Here is a 20,981-nt window from a genome sequence, read left to right as displayed (position 1 = left end):
CTGCGTCGGTGTGCCTTACAGGATCAGAAGGGTGCGTTCCTAATGCCTGCAACAAGACTAAACGACCCGCAAGGGGGGGCGGCTCGTTCCTGATGCTGTATACGTCTAGACGTTATCTTGTCTAATGAACATACAACGTCAAGATACGGTATTACATAAACAGCAAGCTGATTGCATCTTGTCAGCGCTTTGCATACATAGCCGGCTCCATCGTTTCAGCACTAAGCCCGTACGTCACTCTAATATTCACATGACAATGCAACATGCCGTTCATCGTCCACTCCCTTGCTGCACAGGGGGCAAAGCCTGGCACCTCTAGGTAAATGGTGATACTGCGCTACTGCCTCCCCTGCTGTGTCCCTGGCGCCGGCGGCGGCCGCCGCACGGCCCCCGCGTACAGGTACTTGGCCACCAGTGGCGGCACGGAGCCCAGGTCGTAGCCCATGCCGCCCAGCAACATGCGGTACACCAGCTACACACAGGCAGGGGGCGGCGTGGCGGCGTGGGGCGGGAGGTTGCGTGGCAAGGAATAATCGGTAACTGGGATCGGATAGTTGGGTGTGCACAACGGTGAGGGCTGGTACTCGTTGGCGGGCCGGGAGGCACCCGGCGTCAGTGCTACATCAACCAGCGCCAGCAGTGCAACCAGTTGCTTCTTAAGACCCCACTCCGCGGGCCCTGGACCCCCGGATGCACCGCACCACAAGCACAGCCACCCGCGCTAGCACAGCCACGCACTAGCACAGCCACGCAGTAGCACAGCCACGCGCTGCCCGCCCCACCTGCACCAGGAAGTTGTAGGTGAGGCTGTTGACCAGCAGCAGGCTGCCCACCATGCACGACACCAGCAGCGGGCTGGGTGCGCCGCTGATGTTCAGCGAGGCGCTGATTTGGTCCTGAGGGGTGGCGACGCGGGAAAGGGCGTGGTGAGCTCAAGGGTGTGGGCGCGGTGGGTGAGTCCGTGACTGGGTCGGACACACCTAGTCATGCCATTCTGCGGCCACCGCAGCCCCCTGCCCGACGGGCTCATCTTCCATCTCATGATATTCTCCTTTGCTTTTGCATTCATGCATGGTGGAAACAACCCCCATCCCCATGCCTGCCAACGCGGCCCCGAGCCCCCCGGCAGTTCAGAACCCCGGCCGGCCCCACAACGCCCGCGGGCGCAGTTGCTGCGCAAGCACGTCAGCAGTCCCAGCACGCACGGCCCGGCACGCACCAGCATGTTGTAGATGTTGCTGAGCATGAGCGCCCACATGTTCTCATTCATCATCACGCTGCTCATGAGCAGGTATGCGAACTGCCCGAGCATGCGCACCGCGGCGCCGGCGGCTATGCACGTCCAGAAGCCGCACCGGGCCTTCCACAGGCTGCCCAGCGTGGCCGCCAGCAGTCCGTGCAGCCACAGGTAGGAGGCGGCGCGCAGGGGGCCCAGCAGGACTGAGCAGGGAGGGAGCCGGGTGGCGGGGGTGGTCGGAGGGAGGCAGGGGAGGGGCAGGGATTGAAGGGGAGGCTGGGCGCCGCCTGTTTCCACGCCGGGCGCTGGCAACCTGCCGGCCGGCTGCCCTGCAAAATGCCTTCGCGCCCGTAACCTGGGACCCATGCATGCTAGCCACGCTGCCGGCTGCCCAGCTGCTGTCCTCAGCACCTCAAAGCTATGGCCTCCCGTCGCCATCACGCTCACCCACAAGCAGGAAGCATGTTGCGCTCATGGTCCGCCAGCCCGCCCGCCCGCCGCCGCGCATGGCAGCCAGTACCACCGGCAGCGGCAGGAAGTAGCCCAGGCTCGTTTCCAGCTGAGAGCGGCAGAGAGGAGGTGCGGCATGGCGGCATTGGTTTTGGTTCTGAGTACGGTAATGGTGAACGCCGCGGGCATGCCACACGTCCGTTAAGGTGCGTGGCGTGACAACGCGCGTAGGTACCGCGTGCATGATGCGTGCAGGAGTCGTGTGGGTGCAACTTAACCCCAGCCGGAAGGGCAGGCATGCCGTACCTTGAGGATGGTGGACAGTAGGTAAGCCAGGCCCGACACGGCGGCCAGCATAGCTGTCTCCACCAACGTCTGTGGGGTTGAGAGTGGGGTTGAGAGGACGTTGGGGTGCACTGGCGTGTGTGATTGGGTTTGGTCCGTGGTGATGGAGGTGGCAGCTGGTGTTTAGATTGTCAGCTGGCGGCAACCGCTTTGGCGTCAGCATGTGTGCCCATGGTTGACTAAAGAAAGGCTGTGGGGTTCAGGCAAAGGGGTCGGGGGCTTGAGGCTGTGTCGTGGCGTGGGGATGCAGTGCAATGGACCACTGGGAAGCTTCAGTGGACACAGGGCATCCGGACGCCACCCGACACAGCAAAGGCTGCAAGTTTTGGTTGTCCTAATGCTTTCAGGAGCGTTGTTTGATCCGCGTGTTACTCGGGCGCCTCACCCGGGTCTGCTCCAGTGAGTAGGGTGTAGACGGGGCTTCGGCGCGTGAGCCCTCGCCGTCACTGGATCCTCCGCTGGCGGATGACAGGGCCGCCCCTGCAGGTGGTGGACCCGCACGCCGTGTCTGCTTCCACCTGTTGCATGCTGCCGTCGCAAGTGCTCGCCCGCTGGGCACGTGTGCGGCAGCGGCAGCGGCGGTAGACGACGGGCCCGGACCCGCCGCGCCGTCGCACTCCATAACAGGGCGCTGGCAAGGTCGCTCCGCCCATGTTGGCCAGCTAGAGCGCTTGCTGTTGCTATGGCTCAACTGATGGCATGCGACCGCCAAACGGGGCCGTGCTGAAGACCCAGCGCCGGATGCAGCAGCCGCGTCTCGCGCTCGCTGCATCATTCCGAGGCCGTCAACCGAAGTTGAAGTCAAGAGGCCACGTATCTAGCGTACCCAGTATCGAAACGCGGTCGCAGCGCTTGGATTGTGAGCAATGCACCTGGCAATGCACAAGGCGTGCTTGCTCGGACTCAATGAAGCTTCACTAGCCGTCAAATTGTATACTCAGTGTACATGCTTTGAAGTAATGGCATTGTAGCCAAGAGGCTATCTCCTCGCTGACGCTGCATTCAATCCAACTCTTCAGCGCCCACGGCTATTGCTTCAGACGGGCCTTGCTTTCCATGGCATAAGCTACGAACTTAGTAAAATTATGAACTGCAGCAGCAAGCTTGCTGGAGTATAACACGGGGGACGATCGCGTGCACCCTTCTCCGGCCTAAGCCCCGTGTTGAAGGATGGGGCGAGGACGCAAGAAGAAGGAGGAGGAGCCGGTCGTGCCCGTAATCCTGCAAGAGGACGTTTGGGCTCAATGCGATGGCTGCCAGAAGTGGCGCAGGTTGCCTCCTGGCACTGTCCTTGACGAGAGCCAGCCATGGTAAGGCATAGGTACTTAGCCTAGACATGCAAGGATCATGGGCTGGTGACAAAATGACCGGCGAACATGGAACCCGAGACCGCGCGCAAGCGGGCCGAGTCGCCCTCTATGGGCTTTTGCTGTGACACAATCTTCTATTAACTGCAGGTACTGTAAGCAAAACGCGGACCCGCGGTATAACAGTTGTGAGGCGCCGGAGGAGGTAAGGCAGGCGCGGCACGCCAGGGTGCCCTGACAGCTGTGGGTTGGGGAGTGGGCGCAGCACTCACAGTATGCTCGCACGATCACAGCAGCCAAGCAATCATTGCTGCCAGAAAAATCGGGGGTGGTGCAACCGGGACAGAAGCAGCGGGCCCGAAAGCGCCTGTATCCTCCCAAGCGCACTGTCGCAGGAGAACCACGCGTGACCCCATGCTCTGGACGTGGTTTCCACTGCTCGATTCCCAACATCAGGTCAGCAAATTCATGCCTACCGCATAATGTGGTAACATTACAGGACTGGCAAAACTCGGGTGACAAGGAGTTGGATCCGACGCTGGTCGCGGAGCTCAAGGCGCACCAGGCCGCGTGAGTGTGGCCCAAGCGCGTTTACGAGCCGGGATAGTGGGGCACAGGGTCTTCACAGTGTTTGTGTGTCATAGTTTGGACTAAAGGCAGAGAGCATACCAGCATGCTGTGGGGACGGGGCATCTCAGGGAGCCTTGCGCTGCTTGCTGCAGGAACTATCACATTCGCTTTGTCATGTTGCGCCATGTTCCGTCATCCGCTTGCTGAACACTACCCGGCATGCTGAACTGTGCTGGTTGCTTTCGCCATGCAGCGAGGCGGCAAAGAATGTGTTAAAGAAGTTGGCGGGGCACGACCAGCCTGGCCGCGGCCGCAAGCGCGCTATCGGTAAGCTGGAGGACCACGGTGTTGGGAGTGTGTGAACAGGTAGCCCTGTTAGTGTGTCTGGCACCGAGTTTGTATCTGGTTTTGGAGTTGGACAACACGGCTGGTCGCACTGCGCTCTGCTAATGCTGTTTACGCTGTTGCTGTTTACGCTGCAGACACCAGCCCTAGCTATGTGCTACCGACGAAGGTGTTCAAGACAGGTGCGTCAGGGCGCATGGCATGGCCAAATTGTGGTTGCATGTAAACTTGCACGGCCGGCCGCACGTGGCACCGGCGGCAGTGCAGCCCCTATGTATGACCCTGCGAACAAGATGCGTGCCTTCGACTTCAAACGTGTCCCTGCGCCTTTGACTCGCCGCGTCCCTGCCCCCCTGCCCCTGCCGCAGAGCCGATTGTGGTTGCAGCGGCAGCTGCGCCTGCGGTGACTGCGCAGGTGCACGCGGCGCCGGCGGTGACGTCTGTCACGCCGCTGGCCCCGGCTGCACAGATGAGCTTCCCCTCAACGTCGGAAGAGCTCAAGGCGTTGTCCAATGGCTGCTCGCGCATCTTGGTGAGCATCGGGCGATTGTGTTGTACTCCTCAGGGCTCACTTCGCAGGTGCCAGTGCCCCTCGGTGACGCTTCATGCTCGCTAGGCCCCCGTCGGCACCACACTCTGCATCCGCCTCTCCGCCCGCTATCCGGGCAAGAGCGCATGGACCCTCACCTCATCGCCGCCGTCACCTGACTAAGCATACCTGCTTCCCCGCTACCCGGCATCACTCACTCCGCCCACCTATCCATAACTGCAGAACAACGGCGGCACGTGGGAGCCTGTGCGGGCTGGTGGGCACATGTCTCAAGAGCACGTCAACGTGCCGCAGTGGTTCTGGCTGGGCATGCACCACTTGGTGCCGCAGGTGGGCGCGGGATGGCAGGCGGGAGGGCAGGCAGCAGGACAGGCAAGCAGCTAGGATGAGTGCAACGGCACTCGGCAAAGCGTAGCGTTTAAGGGAAGCGCAGCGGCGGACAACTTGCGACAAGGAGCTGCACGGCTGTGCTGCCGCTGGGCCCTTTGTCTTTTGCACTTGTAAGGAAAGCAGCTGACGCCGCGCGCACATGTGCTGCCGCCTTACCCTTGCTGTAGGCTGCGGCATTGGCGGCGTCCGCGGTGGACGTCCTGACGGCGCTGCAATACTCGGCGGGCGCCGGCGGCGGTGCAGGGGCCGGCGGGCAGCACGCCGCTGGTGCTGGCGGCTCCCTCACAAACATGCTGCCTAAGCCGCCGGGCGCCGCCGCCGCCGCGGCGGCGGCGGGCGCCGCTAGCGCAGCCGCTGCCGCGGTGGCGAGCACGCCAAGCTCCGCGGCGCAGGCGCAACAGCAGGCGGAGGTGCTGGTGCGGCTGGCGCTGGTGACGGCTGCCAGCACGCTGCAGCCGGTGGTCAAGCTGGCGATGCAGGGCGGCGACCTGTCCTCGGCGGTGGCCGCCGCCACCAAGCCCGCATTCGCGGCGGCGCCGTTGCAGCAGCATCAGCAGCCAGCGGCGGAGGTAATGCCGCCGGAGCTGTTGCCTCCGCCGGCGGCGGCCGTGGCGGCGCCGGTGCCTGCGGCTTCGCCGCCGGCACAACAGCAGCTCTACCAGCAGCAGGTCCAGCCGCAGCAACAGCCCTCGGACTCCGCCTCGCCGGGTATGACGCCCACGCCTCCTCTGCCTCAGCAGGAGCAGCAACAGCAGCCGGCAGCGGGTGCTGCTGGCGCGGGCGGTGCTGGCGGTTACGGGCATCCGCATAGCCACCAGCCGCAACAGCAACAGCCGCAACCACAGAACCAGCAGCACCAACAATACCCGCAGCAGCAACAGCAGCAGCCGCAACAGCAGTCGTCGGGGCAACCGGACAGTCGTGGCACGACGCCGGGCGCTGAGGATCCGGCCAGTAGCAGTGGCGGCCGCCGGGAGCGTGACGCGTCGGCGCCACGGCTCCGTGACCCGGAGCGGCAGCGTGACCCGGCCTTTGAACGAAACGCGTTGGGGGGAGGCGGAGGCGTAGCTCAACCCCAGCAATCATCCTATCCGCAGCAGCAGCAAGGGCAGCAACAGGGGCAGCAATACACGCACTCGTCGCGTGCGCCCGGCGGTGAGCGGGGTGGGTCTCGGGAGCGGGACCGGGACCCGCATGTCTCCTCGCACCACCAGCATCAGCACCGGGCGCCGCACCCTCACCCGCACCATAGCGGCCACCACTCGCACTCGCGGGAGAGGGACGCCTACCCGCCGCCGCCGTCACACCACCAACACGGCCAGGCGCCAGGGCCGCCTGGGCAGCAGCAGCAGAGCCCACACCAGCAGCACCCTCAGTTCCGGTCGGATCCGCGGGAGCGCGAGCGGCACAGCTCGGAGCCGTCCCCACGCCGTCCGCAGTACGGCGGTGCCGGGGGCAGCGGTCACGAGTACTACGGCGGTGATGGGCGTGATAGGCACGGCAGCAGAGAGCGCTCATATGAGGGGCGGGGGCCGCCGCCTCCACTGCAGCCGCCTGCGGCGGCGCCCGGCGGGCGAGACCCATACCGTGACCCCTCGTACGGCGGTAGGGACCGCGGTCCCAGCAGCAGCGAGTACGGAGGCGGCGGTGGCGGCGGTGGTGGTGGATATCGCGGCGGGGCTGGCTATGGCGGACCGCCGCCGCCCCCGGGCGCGCCGCCGCACCACCACGGCCAGCACCCGCACCATTCCACCTCCCCACCGCCGTCCCACGGCTCTCACTACCCGCCCCAGCAGCCGCACCAGCACCATGGCCTCAGCCCGCCGCAGCGCGGCGGCGGAGGACGGCCGCCGCCGCCGTATGGGGCGCCGCCGCCTCCCTACGGCGCGCCGGCGCCGGGAGGCCCCGCTCCGGGCGCGCGGGCTGTGCCGCTGCCGCCTGAGATGTCCCGCATGCCTCCGGAGGCGGTGGCGAAGATGCTGGCCGAGCAGGGGCATACCGTGCAGAGCGTGCAAGTTACGGGCTCGGGAGCGCCGCCACCGCCGCCTGCTGGTGGCGGCTACGGCGGGTACCCGCAGCAGCACGCGCCGCCGCCGCCGCCACAGCAGCAGCACTATGGTGGCGGCGGCGGCGGCGGCGCAGGAGGCAGTACTCAAGGCTCGGCCACCGTGGCGCAACTGAGAGCGGCGGCGGCGGCGCAGTACCAGCAACAGCAGCAACAGCAGCAGCGGCCCCCGCCCCCGCCGCAGCACGCTGGCGGTTACCAGTATGGGCCGCGATAGGCAGGGCGGGCGCGAGTGGTTGCAATTTCGTAGGGCCTTGGTTAGTTAGAGCGGCATGGACCCTCCGGCAAGTTTTGTTGAAGTGTTGCTCTCACTTTCTACTCTTCATGCTGGACATTGCGGGTGATGTATTTAGGACAGAGCAGTGGTTGGTGGGTCCATTGATACCTAGCCCTGGGCCGCCCAGATGGGCCGGAGAGGTGGGCGCAGATCACTGCAAGTGGCTCGTACACTCGTCCAGGCAAGCTGCAACGGTGCAACACGCGCAGCAGGCGACGCCAGGGGGCGCGCCCAAGCGAGCCGGCACGGGTGCATAGCAATCGTATGCCCAACTGGTGCAGATTACAGGAGATTGCGGAACAGGCTAGGCAGGAAGGACAGACGCTGGTGCGGGGCTGCGCGGGGTGGACAGGTCCAAGGGCAGTTAGGCCAGGCCGGGCGTGAGCTTGGAAGCGTGGGCTGGTGAAATGGTCAGCATACCTTGGGTGCTGGGCACCCTTGCTTGGGCGGACTGTCCCTTCTTAATGTCGCATTCGTACCTTGGGCAAGTGCTGGGGTCGAGGAGTCGCCCCGTCAGCCAGCTCCTGTCAGGCGATGAATAAATGAATAATATGCTGGTCCTGCCCCTATGGTTTGATAAGAGCGAAGTCCTGGGAAATGACGAGTCAGAGTTCCACTTCAGCTGCGGTAAGACGAAGAGCAGGCGCTGATACGGTACAGCCGTATGCTCCAACCGTCGCTTGTTGTGAAGTGACAGCGCAAGAACACACGGCTTACACGCTCACGCCCAGCACAGCCGGCTAGGCAGCACGTTTCAGGACTTCGGATGGACTGGTACCTGTCGCAGCGTTAAGCGCGGCGGAGCCAATTGCGGAGGAAAGAAGCAAGGATGTCACGCTTACAATAAGTGTCCCGCCGGCGTGCCCGTAAGCAGGGCCCTGTTGAATCACATCCATGTGTTACCCTGTCCGGCTGCACATCGTCTTACTGCATGACATGTGCTGAAACAACGTTCCATGGCCAGCTTGTCCTCAATACATTGAAAAGAATTAATTGCGAATGCAGTCTTAAGAACGCACTCAGGTATGCACCAGTCAACTATCCTTGCATTTAAATGGTCTGTAGGTGCACGTCCGGGCGGTGATTGGTCTGTAACTCACTCATCTCTCACCATAACTGAACTCGCGTCCACTCAATTCTCTATCACTCGGCATATGTCTGCACCATCTGCACAGCTTCACGGGCACTAGTCACCTGTCTGTTGACGTCATCGCTGCACAGCACCACACGTCCACACCATTTCTGAAGATAACATTGTCGAACACCTGCCCTAACCAACACGACACCCAAGGCAAAAAACGCATTCCCCACACTGAACGTACACGAGGATGAAATACACGGCAGCCACCAAAAACAAAAGCCAATAAATAGCGGTGCAAGCTGCCAAGGGGGCTAAGCGGCAGCTGCAAGGCCGGCACATCTGTCGGGACAAGTGCCGGCGCCAATCACTGCCGGCACAGCCGCCACCGACGGAGCGCGCGCGGCCTAACAGCCGCTACAGCTAAAGAGCAGGCGGGGCCCGAGGGCGCGGGCCGCCAGCTCGCTCACTCCATGGTTGTGAGTTTGAGCTTGGCCGCCTTCGCCTTGGCCTTGCCCTTGGTGGGCGCGGCAGTGGGCACGACCACGAGGCCGCTCTTGCCGACCCGGGCTCTCGTGACGGGCCCAGCCGCGACAGCCTGCTTGCCACCGGGCTTGGCAGCCGCGCCCTTGCTCTTGCCGCCCTTGGCACTGCTCTTCGCGGCGGCCTTTGCGCCACCCTTGGCTCCGCTCTTGGCTGCCGGCTTCTCGTCCTCGTCCGCAGCGTCGTCACCGCCCTGCGGGTGGGACAAGGGATAAAGGGAGAGTCAGTACATCCGTGCACGTACACGCGCACGTGCCGCTGTGCAGCTGAAGGCGGTGTTAAAACATGCGCAAGGACCGGCGAGGCTCTCGTAGCTCAGATTGTGAGTGGTGATATGTATAGTTTTGTCGGCATGGCTTTGTTGGATTATCGCCAATACACCGAACGAGACATAAAGCATCATTGCTAGCAGAGAGCGCTCACGGACCGGCATGCGGTTCTGCACTGACAAAACCAAACACTGCATTGCTCACGACCCCTCTCACCTGCACGCAGGCCAGCACAGCCTCCCACGACAAGCCTCCATCGCCGTAGCCGTCGCTATCGTTGCCGTCGTCCTCAGCCGCCTCGGCCTCGTCCGGTGCCGCAGCGGCACCGCGCTTGCGCTTGCCACCGGCGGCGGGAGCGTCCGCCGCAGCCGCCTTACCGCCCTTGACCTTGTCGCCCTTCTTCGCAGCCTTGGCCTCAGCCGCCGCCGCCTTGCCGGCGGCCTTGGCGATGGCTCGCGCGCCGCCGCGCCGCGCGTCCTTAGCCACCTTGGCTGCGTCCGGCTCCTCCTCGGCCTCGTCATCAGACACCACCGGGCCGTCCTCCGCATCATCATCACCGTCCTCAACCTCATCACCGTCGTCGTCATCGTCGTCATCCGAGATGACGTCGGGGTCCTCCAGCACCTCGCCGTCGTTGGCGGGCTCGCCCTCGCGCTGCTCGTCCTCCGGCATGAAGTAGTCGTTCTGCACCGGGATGGCCGACCGCGCCTGCGCCGCCGTGGCGCTCACCAGCAACTCGCGAACAGCGCGCGCGGCCGCCGCGGCCGCCTCGGGCTTGGCGCCCGCCTCTGCCGCCGCGTCCTCCTCCGTCACCAACTCCCGCGGCACCGGCAGGCCGCCGGGGCCCGTCTCGATGGCCGCCGCCGCCGCGGCCGCCTCCGGCTGCTGCGCAGCCGCCGCCGCGGCCTCCGGCCGCGCCTCGGTGTGGTCGGGCGGCAGCGTGAAGAAGGGCACCTTGCCGCGCTGCCAGTCGTAGAGGATCATGCGGGCGGCGGTGTTGAGGTCGGGCTCGCCACCCTTGAGCAGCTTGCCGGTGAGGCGCGCCAGCTGCGCCAGGAAGTCCTCCGTGTCTGACCACTCCTTGATCTTGTAGGCGCGCCGCTGCAGAGGAGGGATGGGTGACAGGGACGGAAACGGGGTCAGGATGGGGAAGCGAGGAGCGCGGTGCGTAGGCGGCGACAGGTAATAAACTGCGATGAGTGGGTGGAAGGATGGAGAGGTGCGGGATGCAATGTGGCGGTGCGGCGGGCGCGTCTCGTTGGCTCAGAGAGATTCCCAATGAAGAAGTGTCCGCATAGAAGGACTCGGATGTCTCTATCTACTGTTAAACATCACCGCCGTGAGAGGCGCCGCGCCGCGCAAGTATGCTCTGGTGCATATGTATGCAAAGTGGTACGTGGCGCACGCAAAGCCAGTCTGCAAGAGCCGACAACTTCCCACACACCCCTAGCCGAACCCCGACAACGACCACCACCCACCACGGAAGCAAACCAACTCACCAGGTACTCGGGCTTGACGCGCTTGAGCACGGGGTCGACGTGGTGCGTGGCGTCCTCCAGGTTCTCCACGCGGACCACGCCCTTGAGGACCAGGTCCGTGGGTGTGTCGTTGGTGCGGTTGTACACCACGCCCGGGCAGTCGATGCAGAAGATCCGCTTCATGAGCGTGATGTACTGCCACACCTTGGTCTCGCCGGGGATGGGCGCAGCCTTGCACACCTTCTTGGTGCGCAACGTGTTGATGACCGACGACTTGCCCACGTTGGGGTAGCCCACGAAGCCGACTGAGATGGCCTGCTTATCCGAGCGCAGGCGCGCCAGCTGGCGCAGCAGCGAAAGCAGGGCGCCCTTGCCGAAGGGGTTGGTGATGGAGGCGTGGAAGGCGAGCACGGGGAAGTCGCGCGAGAGGTAGTGCAGCCAGCGCTTCGTCACCCACGACGGCACCTGGGGAGGGGAGGGCGAGGAGGCGGAAGGGAGGCAGGGGAAAGGAGGTGAGGGAGGAGGCCGTGGGAGGGGAGCGGGATGGGCAGAATGCGAGTGCCCGGGTGTGGAGGCGCGTGGCGCTGCGTGCCGTGTTTCAGCCAGAGTGGAAATTAAAGTCATTCCGTAGTCGTATGGTACGGACAAGTGCCACAATCATCCTCAACGCCGGCGAGCAACATGCGCGTTGTGCATGCGCGAACATGTGTGCGCGTGTAAGAGTGATTTGTAACTTGAGCGCACATGTGCATCATCCGCTGATCAGGGATGAAGTTGACAACATGTGTTGTTCAGGGTATATTTAAGTTTTAATTGCCATCACTTCAGCGCTGGTGAGTTGATGATGCGTATGCATGTGCGTGAATGCATGCATGCGGTCAGGCGACAGTAGCAACGGAAGGGTCCATCAGACATCCAAGGAAGGAAAAAGCCGCAACAGCTCTCAAGCCCGGCGAAGGCGAAAGCTCTAGACGGGCCCTGCGAATGGTTTCTGAGAGAAGCCCTGATTTGGAAATGTCATCACCGGACCATCTTGCATTCAGCCGCCAGACCGCATGCGTTGGATGTATGCGATGCAAACTGTGCGAGCGGTGCCGTACGCCGTGTTCTTGCCGTGTCTCAGGCTAACGAGATTCCACTAATGTGTTTTTTCTTCACGGCATCTTCTGATGAAATAGTCATCATCGACAGCGACTCTCCATAATTGCCGCATGGCGCTCGATGCATGCACATGCTGCCAACCCGTATTAACCAACCGACGCACAGCACAGCAACCGCAACTGAAAGACTCACCAGGTCGCACTTGTTGAGCAGCAGGATGATGTGCTTGTGCCGCAGGTGCTTGCGGATGTGCTGCTCGAGGAAGTTGCAGCGCGTGCCGTTGGGGTCTCGCGCATCCAACACCTGCGTGATCATATGAGTGACAGGTACAGTGAGGGCAGTGTTGAGACACAAATACTATGCACGCTGCGTATACACACGCCAAGAGCTGGTCTCAGGGCGTATGGCCAAAGAGGAACCTAAGGTTTAGGGGATGTCGCATGCTGGGTAGGACCCAAAGGGTAACTGCCCCGACGGGGCTCCCCAAGGCGATGGAATCAGCAGTCGCGCACTTGGGCGCCCGGCGTAAGCTCAACCCGCCCCCCGAGGGGAGAAGGGAACAGCGCCAGGCACCCGGCGTCAGTTTATGGTGTTGCCGCGGACTTTACACCCACGGTAGGTGCCCACGAGGGGCGGGTGCTCCGGTTGGCAGCCCGAGGATGTTGGCACATCAACCCGAGCCCACCACGTATGTGTGTGTGTAGTCAGACCTACCCTGATCCCCGCGCCATTCATAACAACTATCTTCAGCACTGCGCTACGCTCTCACCTGCACGATCACGTCCGAGCTGTCCAGCACCTTGTACAGCTCGCCCCAGATGCGCTTGCTCTGGCCCTTCTCGTACGCTCGCTCCAGCATCGTGTCCTTCAGCAGCAGCATCTCAGTGCCGTCGCCCAGGCCAGCGGCCTCCATAAACCTGGGGGGTAGCAGGGACGAAGGGAGCAAGAGCGGGTAGGGAGTCGGCACGTTGCGAGGCAGTAAGAGTAAAGAGAAGCCACCGGTGCACGCAATGCGCATGCGCAGATGGAGTTGCAAGCAATGAAGGAGGCCGCGAGGTCTTTGCTGTGGCGGCGGCGGCAACGGCGGCGGCTGCCGCCCGGCCCACCGCCGGCGCCGCCATCAGCCGCCGCCCGGAAGCTTCCAGAGACCCCCTTCGCAAGCCTAGGCGCGCGTTATACTACGGTACTCACTTGGTGCTCTTGTCGCCGGCGGTCTGCGCGAGGTCCTCCAGGTTCTCCACCGCCAGCTTGGGCCGCTTGCGCTGCTTCTTGGGGCCGAAGGTGTCCGCGAAGGGCTGCGTGGCGACCAAGCTGGAGCGTGCCTGCTTGCCGCCAAGCTTCTTCTCCGGGTCCTCCAACAGCTGCAGGGGCAGCTTCTTCTCGCGCAGCAGCACAGCGTAGGCGTCGTTGACCTTGGAGGACATCTCGGTGCGGAACTGCTCCAGCTGCTTCTGCCCGATGACGCGCGTGTTGCCGAACCAGCGACGGTCGGGCTGAATGCGCGTGGTCGGCAGCTCCTTGCCTTGAAGCTCCTGCGTGCGGCAAGAGCAAGCGAGGGTCAGCAAGGCCGTCGTTGCCGCGCCCTGCGACAGTGCACATCTCGCACCTGGTAGAGCAGCTTGCCCTTCTTGTCCCTAACCGGGCGCTGCTTGTACATCTTGAGACGGCGAACCTGTAAATAGGCAACGCAAATAGGCGGTGAGAGGCGCGAGCGGCGGCAGCGGCGGCGCCGACGATTGGAGAAGCGCCATCTCGTTGCTTACCGTCGCAGCGTCGCGCATGCCGCCCTTGCCGCTGCTCGGGCGGTTGGCATCGAGGCTGTGCTTGGGCTTCCGGTTGTCCTCGACGCCGCCCACCTTGGCCTTGCCGGCCTTGCCTCGGGCGGACTTCGTCATTTTTGTGCCGGCTCTGATAGCAGAGAGGCCTGAGTGATGCCTTACGTGCCCATATGTGTGTCAAGTGGAGACCATGCAGCACCAGTATGTCGTTGAAAGACTGTACAGTTTTGCGCGGCGGCCAGGAAATGCCGGCTGACTCCGCTGCATGGGGCCCTCGCACCCCATGCAGACATTGCAGGCAGGCTGAACGTAGCTTCTGCAACTGCTTCAACCTTTTGGCAAGTATTTCCCATCACATTTGGCTTTGGTTATACCTTGAGGCGCTTCTTCCGAGCGATCCAACCCCAAACAACTGCCGTCCTCCACGGTTTTAGCCTTCCTTGCATTTGTAATTTTAAGTCTTCATTTTGGGGGCTCCGAAGGTACCTCACGGCCTCAGCCTTCGAAGCCCGCAATCCGCATGGACGGGCACGCTGCCAGAGCAGCTCCTTACCTGCTGGCAAGCTCGGGAGGCGTCAGGGTGTGTGAAGCCTGAGCGACGACGCCCGAAGCCATTCACAACCGGACGGGAGTTGGGGGGCCTGGTGGCCGGGAACGCCTAAAGTGTGACACCCTCCACTCGCGAAGCAGGGCCTCCCCGGCGCGCCTGCGGCCCGAAGTGCAAACCTAGTTGGTGCCACGTGCGGCCCCGCGCAACAGCACTTCACTCTCCCCAGCAGCCCTTGCGCTGCTCTGGCCGCGTGGGCGCCGGAGCCTCAACCCACTGCCTGCCTGTGGCGTGGGGCTCGCCAGCAGCTGCAACACAGAGGTCGACCTAGCCTGGGGCCCTCGGCCTGAGAGGGAGCCGCCATGGGCTGCGCCTCGTCCTCCATCAAGGACGTCGACGCACTGCCCGTGCGGCCCCACTACCGGACCGCCTTTGCCCGCACCTCCACGAACGACCGGGCGTCGGGCACCGTGGACGGGCCCGGCGGGACAGTGCCGCTGGCGGTGGTGGACGCATTCAAACCGCCGCCGGGCGCCACTGTGGGCGGCGGCGCGGTGGCGGCGCTGGTGACCGGGACTGCCAGTGGCGCGGCGGCGGCGGCGGAGCTGGCTGACTGCCACGACATTGTACTGTGCTACACGTTGAGCGGTGAGACGTGTGGCTACGTGAGACCTGGTGGTTTTGCTTGCATGTGGGGGTTTCGGCTCACGGCCACACGCCATGTGATGCGGGCGGCGCGGTGCCTGGTCCTGGGCATTGTGCAGCCTGCAGAGGCTCTGCATAGCCATGGGCTACAAGCAGCCAAGTTGCGTGCCTGATTGCGTGTGGCTGCCTCCTCGCGCATGTGGGTGGCGCAGGCACGGTGTTTGGGCTGGAGTTGACGGCCCGCTACGAGAAGATCAGCTCTGTGAGCGTGTGGACGCCCGATCTGGTCATGTCGGTGCCGGGCTCGCCGCTGGGTCACGCATACAAGTGAGTGGCGAAAGTAGCAATAGAGGGCTGAGGGCCCGGGTGGTTTGGAGGAGCGCACCGGCGGAGGAGCGCACTGAAGGCAGGCACGGAGGCGCATGGTTTGACAGGCGCGGGCTGGCTCAAGGCCGCAGAACTTAGCGCGGGCCGCGGGCCGGGATGGGTGAGTCCCAAAAGCAGTTCCACTATCCCAAACAACGAACGTCTCACGGGTAGCCCTGCCATGTACACGGTGGCAGTGCGCTCTCGATCGGGGTCGTTTTGGCTGACTGGCGTCTCCCCGCACTGCTCACAGGTCGGTGTCCGCAAATGCGAAGATGTGGAGCGATGCGCCGGGCGCTCACGCCATACTGGGTCTGGAGGGGGCAGGCGACTTTGACGGCGGGCCGCACGGGGTGGTAGAGATCAAGCCGGCGCCGGAGGACGGTGCTGCCCTTGCCGCCTCCGCATCAGCGATGCTGCTGAACCGGCAGATACGGTTCTGCCGCCGCGGCGTGATTGTGCTGCTCACATCGGGTGGGTGCGTGTGTGTACTTCCTGCATGGTGCGCCGCTTGCTCAGCGCTCGGGTGCCGGGGTGCAGGGGCCGGTAAGACGGCTGTTCGCACACCTTCAAACAACTTCCTGTAGCTTCACACAAGTTCACACAGCTGTACGGTATGCAGCTACACGCCGCAAACTTACTCTCAGCCGTTCGTATCCATTTCTCTTATAATCAAAACCCCTTGCCGCCGCGTTCCATTCGTCATTTCCGCGCGTGCACCCAGGCTGCACCTGGGACGACGGCGTGCTAGCCTGCATGCGGCTGGCGGCGCGCTGGCTGCGGCCGCTCGTGCTGGTGCACTGCTGCCAGAGCTGCCCGCTGCCAGCTCTGGAGGAGTGGCCCGCGGTGGGTGCGCCGCCTCCCCTGCATGCGCGTGACATGCGTGACCCGCTTCACGACCCACACATAGCACGCACCGGACCCCACAGCACGCGCATGCATACTCGACCAACTGCCTGCCTGCGCCAACCTGCCTCACCGCATGCTACCCGGGCCTGCTCAGGATGTCCGGCCGCTCATTGCCGGCAGCGGCCGCCCGGTCAAGTACTTGTCCCAGCACTCGGCGGAGGCGCTGCGGGACGTGGAGCAGCGCTTCCTGGCGGCGGCCGCAGCGGCGGAGGCCGCCGCCACCGCCGCCGCCAGCGCCAGCGCGAGCGCCAGCGCCGCCAGCGCGAACGGTGGTGGCGGGGGCGGCGGCAAGGGACTGGCAAACCACAAACCAACACCGGATGAGTTGGCGTCGGCAGCAGCGCAGCGTGCCTACGCTGCGTCGGCGGCGTCGGTAGCGGCGGCGGCGGCCGCCGGCATGCGTGAGGGGCCGGCGTCGTTGGCGGCAATGCAGCACTCCGCTGCCTCCGGGCAGCTCAACCGCCGTGCCGCGCAGCTGCTTGGCCCTTGGACTGCAACGCTTGGTGCTGCCAATGGCGGAAGCCTTGCGGTTGGCAGCGAAACGGGCGGCGGCGGCGACGCGGCGCGCAATGAAAGCGGTTGCGCCAGTAGCTACCAGGTCAGCAGCACGCCGATTGAGACAATCACTGCCGAGGCTGCGTCGGATTCAGAGCCAGGCAGTCGCGGCACGTCCGCACCGGCAGGTACCAGGGGCCTCAAGAGCGCTGCCACCGCGTCCGATATCAGCAAGGCCGCGGCCTTTGCCGCCGTAGCCGCGGAGCCCTTTGGCGGCGGCGGCAGCGGCGGCGCTCGCAAGGCCAGGTCGGCGGCGGCCGCGGCGGCGCAGGGGAAGGTGTCTGGAAGCGGCGAGGACGCGGCGGTGCCCCTGCCGTCGCCGCGTCTGCCGCTGGACGTCGACGTAAGCGTGCGGGGTGGCGGCGTCATGGGAGGGCCGGCGGCTGCGTGGCGCTGCGTGCTGCGGTACCGGCACGGCGGCTGGGCGGCTCCAGTGGCATACCTGTGCGCGCACCTGGAGGAGCAGCTGGGCCGGGCACAGGTGGTGGTGCAGGCGGCCACACCCGCGGCCAAAGCGAGGACTGACCATGACGCGGCTGATGGCGGTGGCGGTGGTGGTGAGGGGCAAGGCGCTGCGGCGAACCAGGGACGCCAACGCGACCACGCAGACGGGCCGCATGCGGCCGGCAGCGCACGCGCCCTGGTTGGCACAGGAGTGGGCGGACGGCCCGGCGGCAGGGGAGGCAGCAGGAGCGGCGGCGACGGCGTCACCTCTGGGACCGGTGACGAGCTGGTTGCGTTCACTGCGCCGCGCGGCAACTCAGACTGCGGGATGTCGGTTCCGCCACTTGCATCCGAAGCGGGCGGCCAACAAGCGACGGCAGCAGCTGCAGCACCAGTCGATGGCCACTGGGCGCAAGCAACGCTTGGTGCGGGGCTTGCGTCAAGCGTCGCCAGCGGCGTCGCTGTCAGCGGAGGCGGCGGCGTTGCCGGCGGCGGCAGGCCAGGCGAAGGCGAAGGCGGGGGCGGAGGCGGAGGCGGAGGCGGAGGCGGAGGCGGAGGCGGGGACGTTACGGTGGTGCAGTTCCTGACACCAGGGATGGTGGCATCGGCGGCGTGCCTGCAGGAGGCGGCGTCGCGGCTGGCGCGCGGGCGGCGCCTGGTGCTGGTGTCGGATGGGGAGTACGTGCAGAGGCTGCCGCCGCAACCGCCCGCTGGTGTCACGCCGGAGGCATGGAAGGTGAGCGCGGCCGGGGGGCTCCAGGAGGTCATTAGCTGCAGCTGGGCTGAGGCAGTCGGGAGCGTGCCAGGCCTTCTTACTGCATGTGCAGAAGCCCATGGGCTCGTATCGGCTGATGCCGAGACTTGTGTCACAGTGCTTCGGGTCAACTGAACCCCATGAACTCGCCTTCCTCCCGCCGCTTTATTGACTGTGTGGACAGGCCGTCCGGCAGCTGTGGCGCGAGCGGCTTCTGTATGTGTCCGACTACCACACCTCGTTTGCGGGCCTGCTGCTGAGCACAGTGGCGGAAAGCCGCAGCAAGCGGGAATGCGGGCGGGCTGGAGCGGCTTAGGGGGGTGCTCGGCACGGCCGCTGCTGCTACTGCTGCTGCGGGAGCTGTTGTGGCTGTGGGTGCTGCAGATAGGGGCCCGCCGCTGTTCAGGCTGGTGCATGTGCTCGTTGTGTCTGCATCCTACAATTCGGAAGGCGCCCAGTCAACGCACTTATGATTTACGTTGGTATCAACTCGCAGCCGACACGACATTGTATGCTCGCAAGTGTGCTGTGATTGGCTGGTTGGTTAGTTTAGCCCCACCACAGACACGGTAGGAGGACCACGTGAGCTGACTGACACTGTCTGGCTGACCGGAGGCATTCGAGAGCAGCAGTGGTGATGCGTGTACTTTGCACGTGCGGCGTGCGGCGCGGCAATCCTCGCAACTACCAACACTTTAACTGACACACGGGGATCACAAACAGGCTTTCGCGCGCAACTGCCAACGAACAGGGGTGGCGCGTGGCGTGGCGGTTGGGGCGCGGCGCGAGTGGAAGGTGGTAGTTGAGCGCCCACGCGTGTGGGAAGGGCACGGCGCGGCACGGCGGAGCACTGCGAAGGCTGGCGGTTGGCGCGCCACGCACACGAGTGGGAGTGCATAGTCGCGCGCGCCCCGTTTGGGAAGCTGCATGTGTGAGCTGCGTATAATTAGAGAGACGCATGGGGCTTACCCGGGTGCCATACGCTGCCTCTAAGCGCACACGGTTTCACACTTTCACACGACTGACACTGGGACCATCGCCGCCCCCTTGGGCGTGGGGCTCCCGGTTTGGTGAAGCGTGTGTGGAAATGTATGTGACTGCTGTGTGGCGGCGCGTGCCGTCGCCCCTGCCGGGGCTGGCGTCGCCTCAAGAGGCGGCCGACCGGTTTGCGGCGGCGGTGGCCCTTCTCCCCGCTGGCTGGGCTTGCCGCCGCGCTGCCGCTCCCGGCGGCCGACATCGTGAGTGCTACGGCGGAGTCGGTGCAACAGGTGGTGCGGGGGCTTGGCTGGTTGCAGTGCGGGGGGCCGCCCATCCTGCTCACTGCCTACACGGTGAAGGCGGGGACCGTGCTACAAATGGCTCCACAGTTAGCCGCCCTTAAGGCTAAGCATTTGCAATATGTGTGTCGGGGGTGGAGGCTGCCCTGGCGGCGCGGGCCTTCGTGTGCACCTTGGCCCGCTTGTGGTCGCTGAAATGGGAGAATCATCATAAGGAAGCACTGTGGCGTGTGGCCGCCAATGCTTGCTGGGCGTTTCCACGGCATGCTAGCGAGCGGGCGCGAGGCGTTGCTGTTGACCCGTGTTGGGCGTGTGGGTTTGACACGCAGGATGGGGACCGGCGTCACTGGTTTTGGGACTGCACTGTTGCGCTGTCCCTGCGGGAAAACATGGGGATGGCTGTGGGTTTCATGCCAGAGGATGCTCTAAGTGCCTTCCCTCGTGAGGAGTTGTGGTTAATGCGCCCGCCTGCGGGGCCTGCGCCACCTGTGTGGGATGTGGTGTGTCTCGCTGCTATGTCTGCCCTGGACTTTGGTCGGCAGCGTATGGTTATGGCCGGGCTGGCGGCGCGAGCGAAGGTGCCGTCGGCCCGGGTGCTGAGCATTGGACTTGCCGTCGTAGCTGACTTCTGGGGTCGTCTCCAGACGTTTGTGTGTGTGTTACAGGATTGGAAGTGTGCATTCCTAATACCTGCAACGAGACTAACCGAGCCGCAAGGGCCCCTCGTCTCCTGGAACTGGATTGTTAGTTGCGTCTTGCACACCGTGTGCACCGTCGTGGTGCTGCCTAATCAAAAGACAGCGCTTAGACCAAATATCACGTACGCAGCAAGCCAACTTAAATTGGTCAGCACCTTGCATAACCTGCTTCATTGAATCAGAGTTGATACCGTACGTTGATCTGACACACGTGTACGCTTCACACTCAAGTAAAACATGCCGTTCATCCTCTACTCCTTTGTTGCAGAGGGGGCAAAGCCTGGCATTTCTAGGTAAATGGTGGTCTCTATTGCAAGATCTCAAGAAAGTAATGCCGTCAGGCTGCATTGTACTGCGCACGTAAACTGCAACACCCCCATGACGTTTGTGACTTTGGGTATCAGGCCCAAGGGCTGGGACACTGTGCCGTCTGCGCATCCTTTCATCTCTCGGGCTGTTGGTGAAGGCATGGTATTGCGCTTGCCGTATGACGCTGATTCTCCGCCTCCCTCGCCGTGAGAACCTCTGTGGGTGGTTGGTGGCTTTGTGTGTGGGCAGGACGCACGTGTGGGCGACCGTTCTAGTGCCTGGACGCTTGCGCCCTGTTTACTGCGTGCGCTGTGCGTGTGTGCTGCGGCCTGGACGATTCCCGGCACTCCAATGCCTAGGCTTGTGGCGTTGAGGCACAGCGGTGGGGCTCTGGTGGGTTGAGGCTTGGCTAGGACTCACTGTGCGCGGAGTCACACGGACTTTGACCGCGGGAGGGTTTGCAGCAAAGCCGGGGTTGGTGGAGTCAAGTTGGGCCCTGATAGCATGTGATGGCTCGGCGTCTTCGGGTGCTGGGACTGTCTCCTCTGTAACATCCGCATTCTTGATACAACAGCAGCCGTCGGAGCAATGTCGCATCCGAGTCAGCAACTCCCCTCCCCTCCAATCTGACCAACTGTTAATAAGCGTTTTCACAACTGCAGCAAGGTGCAATTAAGGCGGCTGCAGCGGAAAG

At 64.1% G+C, this 20,981-nt stretch overlaps 4 protein-coding genes across 6 annotated transcripts; 2 read left to right on the top strand and 2 right to left on the bottom strand.

Moving 5' to 3' along the window:
- Positions 1–3: 3 nt before the first annotated feature.
- On the bottom strand, positions 4–2,968 carry CHLRE_07g340150v5 (uncharacterized protein). Of its 3 annotated transcripts, none has more exons than XM_043064341.1 (6): positions 2,418–2,850; positions 1,994–2,062; positions 1,685–1,796; positions 1,220–1,440; positions 783–896; positions 4–472 (listed from the first exon to the last, which is right to left on the bottom strand). In XM_043064341.1, the coding sequence occupies exons 1-6, from the start codon at positions 2,652–2,654 to the stop codon at positions 338–340; spliced, it is 888 nt and encodes a 295-aa protein (XP_042922909.1). In that variant the 5' UTR covers positions 2,655–2,850; the 3' UTR covers positions 4–337. The 3 variants fall into 3 exon arrangements, with proteins under 3 accessions (XP_042922909.1, XP_042922907.1, XP_042922908.1); XM_043064339.1 differs by having other exon boundaries at positions 140–472; positions 2,418–2,968; XM_043064340.1 differs by having other exon boundaries at positions 140–472.
- On the top strand, positions 2,969–8,214 carry CHLRE_07g340100v5 (uncharacterized protein). The gene is made up of 8 exons (XM_043064338.1): positions 2,969–3,342; positions 3,490–3,544; positions 3,839–3,909; positions 4,163–4,236; positions 4,392–4,436; positions 4,623–4,786; positions 5,027–5,134; positions 5,362–8,214. The coding sequence occupies exons 1-8, from the start codon at positions 3,203–3,205 to the stop codon at positions 7,474–7,476; spliced, it is 2,772 nt and encodes a 923-aa protein (XP_042922906.1). The 5' UTR covers positions 2,969–3,202; the 3' UTR covers positions 7,477–8,214.
- Positions 8,215–8,362: 148 nt separating this feature from the next.
- Positions 8,363–13,985, bottom strand: CHLRE_07g340050v5 (uncharacterized protein). The gene is made up of 8 exons (XM_001692342.2): positions 13,769–13,985; positions 13,612–13,677; positions 13,197–13,537; positions 12,775–12,922; positions 12,198–12,308; positions 10,926–11,369; positions 9,643–10,527; positions 8,363–9,350 (listed from the first exon to the last, which is right to left on the bottom strand). The coding sequence occupies exons 1-8, from the start codon at positions 13,898–13,900 to the stop codon at positions 9,081–9,083; spliced, it is 2,397 nt and encodes a 798-aa protein (XP_001692394.2). The 5' UTR covers positions 13,901–13,985; the 3' UTR covers positions 8,363–9,080.
- A 153-nt stretch (positions 13,986–14,138) lies between these two features.
- On the top strand, positions 14,139–20,850 carry CHLRE_07g340000v5 (uncharacterized protein). The gene is made up of 6 exons (XM_001692459.3): positions 14,139–14,978; positions 15,188–15,302; positions 15,595–15,815; positions 16,066–16,187; positions 16,345–17,985; positions 18,188–20,850. Exons 1-6 carry the CDS (start codon positions 14,693–14,695, stop codon positions 18,317–18,319), a joined length of 2,517 nt encoding a protein of 838 aa, XP_001692511.2. The 5' UTR covers positions 14,139–14,692; the 3' UTR covers positions 18,320–20,850.
- Positions 20,851–20,981: the final 131 nt, after the last annotated feature.

The sequence above is a fragment of the Chlamydomonas reinhardtii genome, chromosome 7 (assembly GCF_000002595.2).
Source record: "Chlamydomonas reinhardtii strain CC-503 cw92 mt+ chromosome 7, whole genome shotgun sequence".
NCBI classification, from domain to species: Eukaryota; Viridiplantae; Chlorophyta; class Chlorophyceae; order Chlamydomonadales; family Chlamydomonadaceae; genus Chlamydomonas; species Chlamydomonas reinhardtii.
Note: the sequence above shows the minus strand (reverse complement) of the source record. Positions and strands in the feature narration are given on the sequence as shown.

Coding starts and splice junctions, on each gene's coding strand:
- CHLRE_07g340150v5 (XM_043064340.1), bottom strand. CDS start 2,804: ATGCAGCGAGCGCGAGACGCGGCTGCTGCATCCGGCGCTGGGTCTTCA. Junction 897..1,219: donor GCAACATCTACAACATGCTG/GTGCGTGCCGGG, acceptor GCCACCCCTCAG/GACCAAATCAGCGCCTCGCT. Junction 473..782: donor CCTACAACTTCCTGGTGCAG/GTGGGGCGGGCA, acceptor GCCTGTGTGTAG/CTGGTGTACCGCATGTTGCT.
- CHLRE_07g340100v5 (XM_043064338.1), top strand. CDS start 3,203: ATGGGGCGAGGACGCAAGAAGAAGGAGGAGGAGCCGGTCGTGCCCGTA. Junction 3,545..3,838: donor GTTGTGAGGCGCCGGAGGAG/GTAAGGCAGGCG, acceptor GTAACATTACAG/GACTGGCAAAACTCGGGTGA. Junction 5,135..5,361: donor TGCACCACTTGGTGCCGCAG/GTGGGCGCGGGA, acceptor CCCTTGCTGTAG/GCTGCGGCATTGGCGGCGTC.
- CHLRE_07g340050v5 (XM_001692342.2), bottom strand. CDS start 13,900: ATGACGAAGTCCGCCCGAGGCAAGGCCGGCAAGGCCAAGGTGGGCGGC. Junction 13,538..13,611: donor AGGGCAAGCTGCTCTACCAG/GTGCGAGATGTG, acceptor TGCCGCACGCAG/GAGCTTCAAGGCAAGGAGCT. Junction 12,309..12,774: donor GCTCGGACGTGATCGTGCAG/GTGAGAGCGTAG, acceptor ATGATCACGCAG/GTGTTGGATGCGCGAGACCC.
- CHLRE_07g340000v5 (XM_001692459.3), top strand. CDS start 14,693: ATGGGCTGCGCCTCGTCCTCCATCAAGGACGTCGACGCACTGCCCGTG. Junction 14,979..15,187: donor ACTGTGCTACACGTTGAGCG/GTGAGACGTGTG, acceptor TGGGTGGCGCAG/GCACGGTGTTTGGGCTGGAG. Junction 17,986..18,187: donor TCACGCCGGAGGCATGGAAG/GTGAGCGCGGCC, acceptor CTGTGTGGACAG/GCCGTCCGGCAGCTGTGGCG.